The 15033-nt window shown below is 33.4% G+C and overlaps 1 protein-coding gene across 3 annotated transcripts in view; it reads right to left on the bottom strand.

Moving 5' to 3' along the window:
• The window catches only part of KCNT2 (potassium sodium-activated channel subfamily T member 2), a 341540-nt gene that overhangs the window by 5467 nt on the left and 321040 nt on the right, over positions 1-15033 (bottom strand). For all 3 annotated transcript variants that reach the window (XM_087424351.1, XM_014794147.2, XM_087424352.1), the window contains one exon: positions 1855-1939. In XM_087424351.1, the coding sequence (XP_087280477.1) occupies positions 1855-1939 (85 nt within the window). Of the gene's footprint in view, positions 1-1854; positions 1940-15033 lie in introns of those variants that run through there.

The following is a 15033-nucleotide window of genomic DNA, read 5'->3' as shown; positions in this document are numbered from 1 at the left end:
CTTTAAAGCTCAAGAACTCTATATGTTTTCTAGTCATTTCCACTGAGCACATTGAACAATGTAACTAAACTCCAGCCCATCATCTCTCTTTCCTCCCCAGCCAACAACTTTTTCCTGCTTAAAAAATTGCCTCCCTATTCTGACTTGTTTCAGTGAACCAGCATTTTTTTTTTTGCAATCACATAGATTTGAAATCTTAAAGCCATGTTAGACTCCTTCTTTTCCATTTCCCACACCAATGAACAAGTCTCACTCTGCCTTCAAAAATTTATCTACATAGGAGCTTGCCTTTACAATCCATTATCCTGATGCCATGACAGATTCTTATCTCCCTCACACCTGCATAACCGCTTTTTAGCTGGTTTCTCTCTTTAAAGGCTTACTTCAACCCTAATCCATCCTGCCAATCAACTCTATTGCTTCTTGCAGAGCTCTTAAAAAAAAATAAATTGTACTCTTTCCATCCAGCCAAAATCGCCCACAAAACTGGCAACATATAAAAGTAGGCTTCTATCTAATTCTTGGCATATTACTAGCTTTAGTTCTAAACCACTTGCATGGAAACATTTTATACTCTGCATCACAGAATGTTCTCACTCCTCCTAGGCTCTGACCTAATTACAAATATTCCTGACTATAGATACAAGCACATCCTGTGGACCTAACACCCACAAAGACTTGTAGATCTTTCGCATTTATTTTATGTCACTAATATGATCTGGAGTTGGCTACTGGGGCAAGCAGCTCTTGATCTGGCTCAGCCTCAGGACCATGGACTTCAGGGCAGATTCTTATTAAGAATTTCTCTTCTAGGAATATACCAATTGCCAAAATGTCTTTTGTAAAATATTGCTACTTTCTTGCTCATGTATCTAAGTGCTATCCATTGCCTGTAAGGTTGAGTTTAAATTCCCTATTTTGTCATCTAAGGTCCTTCCAAAGTCAGGTTTAATATGTTTCCAATATTATGTTTAACTAATTAATAGCAGAAATGCTAATAGTACAAACCTTTTATTCTGGTCAAACCGGACTATGTAGTGTTGCCAAATGGAGCACATTATGCATCCCCACGTGGTGCACTTTCTCAAGCCATTTCCCTGTTCTGGAACATCCTTTGCTCTCCACCTACACAAATCCTATCTACCCTCCAGAGTCTAGTTCAAACCTTATATCCTTTGTAATCACTGTAACTCACAATAAGGCCTTCCTCCTTGAATTTGGAAAAACACTGTCTCACTCAACTGACGTTTACTTCATTAGTGACAAAGTCATATTATATTGCTATTAAATTTTTATGCTTAAATTGTAGTTTTGTTAATTAGAATGTAAGCACTTTGAAATCAGAAGAAATGTCCTTATTCTTCTCTGTATCATAGTTTCAAGGCAACATTGGTACAACTGTACATGCACAGTACATAGTTTTTGACAAAGCAAATTACTACCTTTTCCTAGTAAGTGTTTTGACCTGTTTCATTTTGGCTTTTAGGAACACTAAGGTATTTAGAACTAGAGAGTATGGTATATTCCAGGTTTTCCTTTGGGCTGTCTTCTTCTTATTTCACATATTTGCTTTCATTTCCCCAAATACATATTAGCTCACAGAATACAGAATTTATGCTGCTATTTCCTTGTTTTATACCTCTGCGATCCTACAATGCTTTTTTATAGTATTACACACAGGAATACATATAAAATGCATTTATTTATTGAACACAAACATTAGAATTGGACTTTCTAAGCATTTACATTGTAAGAAAAATAAGGAGCTATAATGGTGGAAATAAAAATATAAAAATAAATAAATTCGTGGTTTTCTAAAAATAAATGCCTCTTGTGAGACATGGGTCAACTTACACAACATCGTTCAGCTCCAGTCTGGTATCTGGAGATGGATTAATCAGGATGTAGGAGAGGGTACTTTGATGGTCATTCATTTCATCTAGAACATAAATAAAAGCCAAGTTTGTTATACTGCTTACAGAAAATTACAGGAATTATTGTAGAGCGTCTTAACTTCAAACCATATAACTGTCAACAAGAACTTACTATAGTTTTGCCCACAATACAATTGTGTACATAACTTTGACTATTTTCAAATTGCTGTCATTGGAAATATCTGACAGGTACTCATTTTTTGTTACAATAAATGGTAAAAATAAAGTATCTACTTCTGTTCAGAACAGCCACAGTTATATTCTACCCTTTTTGTGTGTGTGTGTGAGGAAGATCAGCCCTGAGCTAACATCTGATGCCAATCCTCCTCTTTTTGCTGAGGAAGATTGGCCCTGGGCTAACATCTGTGCCCATCTCCCTCTACTTTATATGGGACGCCACCACTGCATGGCTTGACAAGCAGTGTGTTGGTGCTTGCCCATGATCCGAACCTTGCGAACCCCAGGCCGCCAAAGGGGAGTGCGCACACTTAACCGCTGCGCCACCAGGCCGGCCCCTTTACCCTTTATTACACTGAAAAAGTATTTCTATTAAAGAAATAGCTAGACAAGACGTTCACTTGATTTATTATGCCTTTTCAATTATAAAAAATAATTGTGGTTATAGATGGTTACGCCAGACAGGAATATTCATATGGGATATGCTGTGAAAAATCATCTAATGACATTGTGTTTAGAAAACACCACAGAAATATATCTAAAAAGGTGAAGGCCCTAAATATGTTTGACTTCATTACATGATGTATCTAATATAAGCCATCCTAATGTTTTTGCAGAATGTAAAGAATCACATGGAAGAGAATTTAACTGTCAGTTTTAAGAGAAGTATACTACTGAATCATTTCTTTTTCCTCTAAAATAATATATATTTTTAAAATAAAAAGCTGTGCCCTTTTAATTTTATGAATTCACTCTGAAGACATCATCAGGCTTCAAGTTTGAAGAGCTAACTTGACATTACATAAGACACCGAAAAAGAAAACAGCTTTAGGATCTCCAATTTTAGCTGCCAAGGCTATGATAAGACATAAATGTAAAGCCATGTGGACGCACACTTCAATAAACATTAACCCTCCCAAGAGTAAAGTCTTCAGGCTGTGAGGGAACTGTTTAAAATCCTGCTCTGGAGCCATAGCATCCTTCTGGCCACCTCAGTTGCAGACAAGTTTGGATCCTGAGAGAAGTACCAAATTTTGCAGTTTGACCCAAAAATCTAAGAATACATTTCATACCAAAAGAGATACATCGATATTCAAATAACTGCATAAAATTAAAGTAAAGGTCTTTTTCAGGATAACATAGATGAATAATTTACTGCACTGGAAAATACATATTCTTTTCATAAAATAATGTCTACCATTGTGTTCATCTAACTAGAAACCTGTCACTTGAATGGGAACGACTTAATATTTTCAGTTATGATATTGCAAGTTGATATGCAGATATGTGCCCTATTTTTAAAGTCTATAAATGAAAATCCTTAGCACAAAGTCAGATAAACTGCAGTATTGAACCCACAAAAACTTTGCCAGTAAAACTATTATAATCATAAAATCATCAAATTAATATTCAAATAAAGCAATATATTTGGTTGCATATATCTCTGGGGTAGATACCAGGAATTGCATCCTGCTATAAGGATACAGTTGCCAGGCAAAATAGAGAATTCTCAGTGAAAATCTTTTATTTTATTATTATTTTTTTTGTGTGTGAGGAAGATCAGCCCTGAGCTAACATCTGCCAATCCTCCTCTTTTTGTTGAGGTAGACTGGCCCTGTGCTAACATCCATGCCCATCTTCTTCTACTTTATATGGGACGCCGCCACAGCATGGCTTGCCAAGCGATGCATCGGTGCGTGCCTGGGATCCAAACTGGCGAACCCGGGGCCGCCACAGCAGAGTGTGCGCACTTGACAGCTTGTGCCACTGGGCCGGCCCTCCAGTGAAAATCTTAATTTCAGATAATTTTTTAACATAAATATGCCCCGTATATTGCCATGCGACATACTTATACTAAAAAATGATTTGTTGTTTTTCTGCAATTCAAATTGAACTGGGAATCCTATATTTTTATTTGCTAAATCGGTCAATTATACCTAGGGGTAGCTGACTAATTCAACTGGCTAGAGATTGGAATCCCAATGAGTATATAATGATGAGCTCACTCCAGACAAGGTACAATTCCAACTCAAAGCACATTGTATTGGCAGTAGATTACCAGGATCATCTTTCTTTATAAAAAGAAATTTTTATTTATTTATGCTTCCTGAGAAATTTTCCCCTTGTGTGAATTTCCACAATGGCTGGACAAAGGAACAGAGATTGATAGCACATTCTGGAGACTAAAGCATAATACTCTAAACTGTAATAGGTCTACTAGAAAATCTCCATCTCCTTTGGCTAGGTAGAAGTCAATTTCTTATATAAACAGTGGCATTTAGAAGTTTCTTATATAAACAGTAAACATTGTTGAACAGTGGCATTAGAAGGAAAACAATTTTAACAAATAACTTCTCAGCCAATAGCAATACTCAACCTTTCTCCTTGATTATTAACATGATGCTGTACTCGTTTTTGGTTCTGGGATCAAGTCAAAATCTATTGGTGACTTAGTTTGCCTGTTACAAATGTAAACACTGTCTAGATAACTGAGCACTTTATAGCAGTAGATATAACTATTATGTCAATATTATTTTCTGCTTGGGTAGCCTGTTTTATTTATCATTCTGAAGATTTTAATGTTTTCATGGACTCCAGGAATGGCAGCAAATGTTTTGCTAATGTGCTCAACTCAATGATCCCATATAGTTTCTCTTGAGACATGGGTAACATCACAGAGTTCATCACTCCTGGTTTCTTTCCTCACCCACCCCTCACTGACTTCTCCTGAGTGTTAGGTTAAAAGAAGCGAAAAGAAGTTGCCGAGTTCAAAGCCATTCTCTCTTTCTCTTTCATGTCTGCCTTGCTGTAGAGTTAATTCTGGTCTGCTTGCTCTCTGCCATGCAGCTTTGTTGGGAAGTTCTGTGGTTCACCCTCTTTCTCTTTGTGACTTTGTGTTTAAGAATTAGGAAGTGAGGTTTGAAAAGCCCATTATCGTCACATATCAAAACAACGTTCAACAATCTAGTTTTATCAGCCGTAAGTCTGGTATTGTTGTCTCTATGGGTCATTCCCTATGTTTAGTTTTTAGTTGTTTCTGTATTCTGGAGGGGAATATGTGGTAAGTTTCCTGGATCTTTAATATCCTACCATAATCATCGTCATTGGTGGTGGCAAAGACACAAGTGGATTAAATAAGACTCTTTAACAAAAATATAATAACATGTGTAGTGAATAAAATAAATTTTCTTTGAAAAATTTGGCTCATGAACCAGAATCGAGATTCTATTTCCTATCCACCAAAAATATTTACTAAGGAAATCTGTTTTGAGGATATTCACTGTGTTTCTGATAAGTAATCTTTGATCTTGGCATAATAAAAAGTTTAAATTGTTGTACTGAAATTGTTGCATCATTGACATAATTATCTTAATGAAACTATTCTCATGAAAAATTGAAATAAATGTACTAGAATATTGAAAATGTTAAAAGAAATTCTATAGAGTCAAATTCAACAATTACTAGCAGTATTTACCAAGAAACTTATTTTGCTATATTAATTGGCATATACAATTATTCAATCAAAATCTTCATGTAGCAAATATTCTGCCTAGAATGTTTCATGTAAAATAGATCATATTAGAAAGGAAATAGAATTATACTCCTATTGTTTTTACAAAATAATCAAGTGACTCCCATTCCACACACATAAACGTCATTTTTTTGGTTTGTTTTGGTTTTTAAAATTTTCCTGTTGAAATATTTTAAGAGCAGTTCTGAAAGAAGAGAATAAAATTTGATAAGAAAGAAGTTTAAATCTTACATATATTTGTATAGTTTCATTAAATAATAGTTTCAAAAACACATATCCATTATGTGTTGTGTAATCAGAGAAACATTTCAAATAATACAAAGAGTATCATTGAGAAGCTCAGTTAAGAACAAAGGCTCTGAAACCAGAGTACCTGAATTGAAATCCTGGCTTTCCCAATTACTCACGCTGAGACCTTAGGCAAATTACTTAATTTCATTTCATCTCTCTGTGCTCAGTTTCCTCACCTGTAAAATGGGGGTAACAATAGTGCTATCTAATAGATTATTGTTAGAATAAATTATAAATCAATAACAAATACAATTTAAAATTAATATATTCATATAAATATATAGTTCCTAGAATCATTACCTGATTCATATCAAGTGCTATATAAAGATATCCTATCGTTATTGTAGCAGGACAAGTCAGTCTATAAGTTGTATATAATAATTGTGTACGTATTGTGATATGAAGGTGTTGGCATGCAAAGATAAGGAAGAAAAGTATTCCAAGAGAACAGCAAATGAGAAAGGCTGAGATGGTTGAATTTTAGTTGCAGAAAGCAGACCCTTGGGGATGGGCTAAAGTGAGCAAGGAGGAAATTAACTGTTGAAAAGGCAAGCTAGGACAGATCCTGCAGGGCTTTATAGACCTTGATCAGAAGTTTGAATTCTATTATAAAAGCAAGGGGAAGCCACTGAAAGGTTGTAAGGGTGGGAGATTTGGTGGCATGATCTTATTTCCTGTTAAATATATCACCTTGGCCGCTCCATGGGAAATGAACTTTGGGGGCTCAAATTGGACTCAGGAATAGTAGATGAACAGTACAGAAGCCCAGGTGAGAGATGATGGTGGTTTGGTAGCAACGGAAATGGAGGAAATTTGGAAGAAGGGAGGGAAAGATAGATAGAGCGCTTGAAAGAGGGAGAGAGAGAGAGAAAGAGAGGAGGATAGAGAGAAAGACAGGGTGGGAGGGAGAGGGAGGGAGGGAAGGAGAGATAGAGTGTTTTAAGATGGGAGACACCACAATATATTTGAATGCTGATGAAAAAAAGATAGTAAAAAGGAAGAAATCGGTGCTGTAGCAGAGTGAGGGCACACTTTTCTTCAATCACTACAAGAATATTTTATCAGAGAAAATACTCTCAGTTGCACAGTGTTTATTTCTCCTACATAGTCCGATAATCCAAATAATCAGCCAGATAACCCACTGATGATTACATTTTCCCTCACCTGAACCTCTATACACATTATGTATTATCTACTTGTAAAACTGCCAAGTTCATAGTACTGATCTAATCTGCTCATGTATTCCAGTTTAGTACCAGACTATGTTTATGAGTACAACTATTTGGTCCATTTTACTGAACTTACCAGTCTATTTTAGGAGAAAAAAATGGTGGTTGCAGATAAGGATAAAAGAATAATTCTATGTAATCACCTCTATTTAAAATGATTTTCATTACCTTCCAATAATTTAGAACTATTTTTATGATACACAAGATAAAAATCAAGAAGTGTACTCTCTTAACCTCCCTTCATATAAACATTCAGAAATCAAGATTAGATGAAACAATTAGCAGAACAAGAAGCACGATATAAAGCGAAGCTTCAGAAATTGCTCAGTTTCAACTCTGCCGTGAGCCCCTCCATCCTTTACTAGCTTCATACACAAAACTAGTTACTTTAGACTCAATTTTCCCTTTAAAATGGATTATTCAATATTCAATCTTTTAAAATCTGTATTACTACCTTTTATAAATACGAAAGGACCAAAACCACTTGCTTTTTTTTAATGTGATAGAGAATTTTTTAAAAAAAGTGAACTATGTGTCTAAAAACATATTTTCTCTTCCATGGTGTGAAGTTTAGTTTAGTTTTGTTTTGTTAAAATGCTTTCCTCCACTGCTTCCCCGCCCCTTACCAAGGATTGACGTACAGAACTATTGCGTGTCCCTGGGGAATGGAAGCTCCTCGAAAAACGCTAGTTTCTTTCAAAATACTATAATGACAGCTATTTTATATTAAATGATGTGAGCCAAAACTATACAGATTGCCTGCAAAGTAAGCAATGTAGGTACGGTTATTTTTAAATAGAACACTGATTACATTTTCAAGTAATGGGTTCAATATGTTTTCAGGTGAAATACTTCTAAATTTAAAACTATGACTCTAGTTGATAATCTGAAAAAGTAAAATCAATATACTACAGAAAGTCTAAAATATTTTGGAAAGACCAAATTTATTATTATTATTTTCATTTTAACAATTGAACCCACTGCTTTAAATTTATAAGTACTTTACCTGAAATAGTGCCTGAGGTTGGAAAAAAATATATTGAACATATTATTTGAAGAATTTGAACATAAGTATATAGCATGTTTTCCAATTTTGCTGCTGTCCTGTAGTACTTCCATATGACTTACAGGAGGCATTTTTTTTTTTTTTTTTTTGGTGAGGAAGATCAGCCCTGAGCTAACATCCATGCCGATCCTCCTCTTTTGGCTGAGGAAGATTGGCCCTGAGTTAACATCTGTCCCCATCTTCCTCTACTTTATATGGGACGCCGCCACAGCATGGCCTGACAAGCGGTGTGTCGGTATGCATCCAGGATCTGAACCTGGGCCACCAGCAGCAGAGCGCGTGCACTTAACCACTACACCACGGGGCCGGCCCCCAAGGAGGCATTTTTATGATTAGTTGATAATCATAATTTATCATATGATATTCATTATTTTGTTCTTCTATTTACTAATGTTAACTGGGCATGATTAGAGTCATAAACAATTTTAAATCTGGGGATGCAGCAATAAACAAGATAGGCATTTTAACAATTTTCTTGAGAGGCAGTACACTATGTAATACAATCTTCAGACTAGGAGTCAGGCATCTTTAGTTACAAGTTTACCTATTGCTATAAGTTAACTGTAAACTCCCTTTATTATTTTAAGCATATCACTTAAGTTCTCTTAAAATAATCATCGTTGTTCTGTTTATCTCATAGACTTGTAAAACAAAATAAGAAATTCACTAATTCCAAATGCACATTCAAAGAGTTTTGATGAATGCATACAGTAATGCAACCTCTACAATAACCATGATATAGAATACTTCTATAATGCCAAAAAGTTCCCTCCTGCCCTTTTGCAGTCACTTCTCTCCTGTCACCCCCAATCCTTAGGAAACACTGATTTCTAGGAACAATCACTTTTATAAGAGTCATACAGTGTGTTTCTGTGTGGCTTTTTTCCTCTTTGCATAGTTTTTGACAGGCATCCATGTTATTGCATGGATCTACTTTGATATTAATATAGCCACTCCAGTTTTCTTTGGATTTGTGATTGCATTAAATATAATTTTATGCTTTTACTTTTAACCGATTTGTTTCTTTAAATTTTAAGTGGGTTTTTTCCAGACAATATAGAGTTGGCGCTTGCTTCTTTTAATCCCATCTGATGACTTTTGCCTTTTAACTGAAGTTTAATCCATTTATATTTAAAATAAATATCAATATAGTTGGGTTTAAACCTACCATCTTGTTAGTTGTGTTTCGCTTCTCCCATGGGTTCTTTGCTCCTCTTTTCTTCTTTCTCTGCCTTCTTTGGACTCATTGAAGTTTTAAAAATTTCTTGCTATAATCATTCCATTTTATTTGCACTATTGATCTTTAGTTATATCTTTTTGATTTAGTTGTTTCGTAGTTTCTCTAGGTCATGGGTTGGCAAATGTTTTTTCCATAAAGGGCCAGACACTAAGTATTTCAGTCTTTTGAGGCCATATGATCTCCATTGTACTTAAACTTGTGTGTACACTGTAAAGTGAAGCAGCCATAGACAATTCATAAATAAGCAAGGATGGTTGCAATTTTTACAAAAATGCTGTAGTTTGGTTTGCTGAAGTTTGCTTTTCCCTGCCCTAGGGCTTACAACATACAGCTTTAACTTATTAGTAGCTACTCTTAAATAATATACCACTTCACATGTAGTGTAACAGCCTCACTATTTTATTTCCATTTCTCTTTTCCTATTGAGTTATTGCCATACATTTTTGCTTCTACATATGCTATAAACCTCACAATGTTTGTTATAATCAGTAAATTATCTTTGAACAAAATTAAAAAAATAGAAACATATCTTTTATATTTACCCATATTACCTTTTTGTTGTTGTTGTTTAGATCTAAAATTCTACATGGCATCATTTTCCTTCTGTCTTAAGAAATTCTTTTAACATTTTTTCATAGTTCAGAGCTGTTGTTAACAAAGTCTCTCAGCTTTTGTTTGTCTAAAACTTTCTTTATTTGCTTTCATTTTAGAAATATATTTTTACTGTGTATAGAGTTTTAGATAAATTATTATTTTTTTCAGAGCCCTAAAGATGTTTCTCCATTACGTATTGGTTTGCAAAGTTTTTGATAAGAAGTGTGCTGTCATCCTTATATTTTTCCTCATTCATGAAGTCTCCTTTTTCTCTGGCTCCTTTTGAGGTGTTTTATCATTGGCTTTTAGCAATCTTGCATATTGTGTCTTGGCATTATTTTATTTGTTATAATTATATTGCTTGAGTTTCACCAAGCTTCTTAGATCTTGAATAGAGTTCCCATCAAATCTGGAAAAAAATTGGTCGTTATTTCTTCAAATATCCATTCTCTTCTCTCCTTCCAAGACTCCAATTACGATTACTTTAAATTGTCCTTCCAGTAACTAACACTCTTTGTTTTTTTTATTTTTTTTCTCTCTATTCTGCATTTTGGATAGTCTATGGCATTGGCTTTAGGTTTATTAATATCTTCTTCTGCAATAGTTATTTTGATGTTAATCCTATCCAATATACTTTTCATTTTGAATACTGCATTGTGAATTCTAACCTGCGAGAGATTCAGTATGTTTTTTTTTATATCTTCAGTTTCTTTCCTTATTAAGCTCTTGTTTTCCTCTACCCATCTTGAGCAAATAGACTATATGGTAATAACTACTTTAATATTTGTGTTTTCTGGATCTATTTCTATTGATTGATTTTTCTACTGGTACAGGTCGTATTTTCTCATTTTGGGTCCACATGCTTGACTTCTAGCCTGTAAAAGGCTTAACTCATTTGTTTCCCTTTTCTCAGGGAACAAAGTTATATGTTTTCTTATATCCATTGTCTACACACTACTGATTTCTATTTTTTCTAGTTATTTAAACTAAGAGCATAAACAGTTGTCAGAATTGGAAGTTTCTTCTTGTTTTAATCCATTTAGAAAGCTCTTTTTTTGCTATCTCATTGACTATTTCTACTCAAGCCATAATAAAATGTTGAAAGTAAAAAGTTCACTCAACCAATTAACTTTTTTTCTCAATGACAAAAAATATTTTTATTTTATTCAAATTGGCCACATTTTTCTTACACATACGCCAAAATACAGCATTTGAATTTCCAACTGTAAAGATAAAATATATGTATATTTAAGTGCAATTAAGTTAACTATGGCATTAAATTACGTAGAAATATTGATATCATTGAAAAATTAGTGTCCTGGGAAGGATCTGATACAACTCCATGAAACAACACTTTACAGTTTTAATTTAGGGAGATATGGAAAATTTATTGCCCAGATATTTTCATTTACTATAAATCATTATCAGCTCAGCAATTACCCCCTTTGAAAGCTTAATTACTTTATTTATTAAGAAAAGCATTGAGTTTTTTTTTCTATTAACATTCTATATACAGAATGAGATCAACATGAAACAAATCCATGTGTGTATCCTGTTTCTGACTGCCTCCTTGTGAGAAAGGATCGGTTCTGCAAATATAGAATAATATAAAATTATCCATTTTCTAGGAATCTATACTAGGAGTATATTGATTGTATATCAATATTATTGTATTCATTTATATTGAGAAAAGGTAAATAATATATTTCAAAAAAGCAATAAAAATTCAGTGTCAATTTCTTTCGAAATAACACATTGTTGATCAAGTCACTACAGTGATCTCAAATACTTATATTATTCCTCCTAAGTACTACAAGTTGCAAAACATTCTAGAAGAAATATCTAGCTATGGTGCCTTTTCCGTTTATGGTAATTTGTTTTAGAATACATTTGTGAATCATTTTGTGATAGAAAAAGATACCTGACATTGATTAAGATTTGGGGGAATTTTTAATTAAAAACTTAAATGAAAATGATCAATGATTTATAAAAGAGTCTGAAATAGAAGCTGATGGTGTTACTATTACTACTACTATTACTACTATACTGCTACTACTACTACTACTATTACTGCTATTACTATTGCTATTAATACTACTACTGCTGCTACTGCCACCAACACCACCACCACCACCACCACCATATCTATCATAGGTTTGGGATAAGAAAGGAATAACAACCCTTTCTTGTTAATTTTGCTTATTTCTTTCCCATAAGAAAGGGAATGACTAAGAATTAAATCAGTATGTTAGCTATAAAAACAGTTCTTGGTTGATCTATCCATTATCTCAGGCAAATTGTAAATTTACAAAGAAACTAAGGCTTTCTGATGGATGTAATGAAAGCCAGCATCTCACTGATAGTTAGCTCTTAGTCACTTAAAAGGATTCCTTTTTTTCCTCCTTGGTGTTTCATATTTTACTAACAGTATGAAACTTACAAAAATCCATGTCAAAATTGGTTGGCACCCATAGCAGCCATCACATCATGAAGACTTGCTTGCCAATTTACACTATTAAAAATGTATGTCATTCTATGGGCTAAACATTAAGAATGTGTCAACAGAAAGAATAATTTTTAGTCACTGTGAGAGCCATTCTAAATAGATTGTTGAAGAATAATGCCAATTATTAACATAAGAACAATAATTATTCATATTTGCAGTGTAGTTTATAATTAAAAAATCTTTTTTTCACAAAAATTCTGTTATTTCATATCACATCCCTTAGGGAGGACTTTAATTATACTTATTTAATGGTCAAAGAACATGAAGTTCAGAGAGACAATGACTTGCCCCAAAACACATAGCTTGTTAGTAGTATGTAATGCTGTGAACTTTGACGTGACTAAGTTTTTAAGATTATATTGAAGAAATTTCCCAAAAAATTTCAATGAAAAGCCCGCAGAATTTGTAGATTGCCACTTTGGCTATTTTTCCAAAACATACAGGTCCTCAAATTCCATCTCCCAAACCCATGGGGCCAGATGTGTTCCAGAACTAAATTTTTTAGCTTTAGAAAGCAATATTGGGCATATAATGTACATTATGTGATATCCTCAGCAGGATGTGTAGCAGCAGACAAATTCATATTTCTGTAGCAAAACATATGAATATTCACAACAAATAGGATAAATAAAGGTTAGAAATAGTTTCAAGCAGTTTAGGTCAGTTTCTGCATTTACATAAGTTTTAGTGTCAAATTTACTTAAAAACTCAGTTTTCAAAAATTTTAGATTTTGGAATTGCAAGTGAGGGATTATATACCTGTAATCTAATCAATATCTTTTGATGGATAGATATATGTTTATCTCAGATAATAGATGCATGAGCGTTTATATTATTTTAAGCTAGCCTGTAGAGACAGGCCCTGTATCAGGAAATGTTAAACATTTTATCCTTTGGTTTTTGAAGACTTACTTTTCTTTTGGAATTAAATACAATAAAAAACATAAGTTGCATCTTTAAAAAGAAATTTAATGGTGCTAATAAATTTGCGGGGAAAAAGTGAGTACTTTTTCTGACTTAATCACCTTGGGTAACGTGATTTAACGTCTCCAAGCTTCGCTTTCATCTCTCAAAAAGTAAACAAAATGTGTCTCCACTAATCCACAGTTGCGAGTTTTCATGTACTATTACATAAGCATAACACAGGTATAAAAAACTTGCTGTTGGTCTTATAATTTTCTTTAACGATTTCTTTTTGATACTTGTCTTCATAGTTTCCCTCAATCACTGCCAATTCCTTCGTGATCATCAAGCAGTATTTTCTAGTCTCAAGCAGCAAAGTTTCAAAATTTACTGAAGCAGGGTTATCAACTTGGTACCTTTGAGGTTTTTTTTAGGCCTGACATATCTTTCATTATTAAAGAAAGACTAACATTTTTCTCAAATTTTAAACTCTGACATCAATCATGAAATTATTAGGCCACATAAGAATGGCATCCCATGTAAGCCATGGTTCATGAGAGCACCTTCTATGAATCATAATTTTACATCCATCAATTTCTGGTCAACCAAAAATAATTTGGAAATATTTGGCCTAGCATGTCTTATATTTTATGTCTTATGTCTTATGTATTATGATAGTGTGTTGACTGCCCTAAGTCATTAGTGACTCACTAAAAGTTACTGCCAATTGTTTCAAAGAAAAGTTATACAAAACCTCACAGAGCTCAGTGGTAGTCCTGTGCCATTTTATTCTATTTATGATTAAATTATGCAAAAGAGGTCATGTTTGTCTAGGCAGTTATGAAAAAACAAATCTGTAGTTAAAATTTTATTCCATAGACAGAATTATTAAACACAGATATTTTAAATTTGCTTTATTGTCAATTTTTGTTTGAAAAATACCACAGCTTCTTTAATTTATGAAGCATGGATCAAATCTTTATTTAACATAAATTTAGCTGGTTATACTTTAAACCTTAGTTTGAAGATCACAGAAGAAAGTATATTTCTAAGAGTGTCTTTGAAAAGATAAGCCATCCAAGTCCTAAGCAGAATTTATAATAATTATATTTAGCCACATGTCTCTCTTTAAAATATTATAGTAATTATTATTACTTTGGCCATCATTGTTTCATTATGTTATTTTAAATTATCTGTGTATTTAGCTTTTTTTAACCTTCTATATTTCATACCACAATTCAGAAAATTTTGCTTTCTACTGCACACTAGGCTTTATCTACCTACTAGTTACTCTATACCAGGAACTGGAAATATAGACGTGGACAAGTGACAGGTAATTCACACCTTCAGGAAACATAGTTAATTATCAGATATTAACAATTTAGAGACTTTTAAAATTTTAAGTATTTTTCAATGTTTCTTTATGATTTACCTATTATTTGAGATAGTTTTTTATTTCTTTAGACTGTATAAAAATAAATTTTCCAATATATCATTTCTGAAGCATCATTGTTCAGCAAGTTTGATAATTTTGAGGTGGTTTTCAACTATGTTTGAGGCA

This window comes from Ceratotherium simum, chromosome 36 (genome assembly GCF_057802395.1).
Source record: "Ceratotherium simum simum isolate JZ-2026a chromosome 36, ASM5780239v1, whole genome shotgun sequence".
NCBI lineage: Eukaryota > Metazoa > Chordata > Mammalia > Perissodactyla > Rhinocerotidae > Ceratotherium > Ceratotherium simum.
Note: the sequence above shows the minus strand (reverse complement) of the source record. Positions and strands in the feature narration are given on the sequence as shown.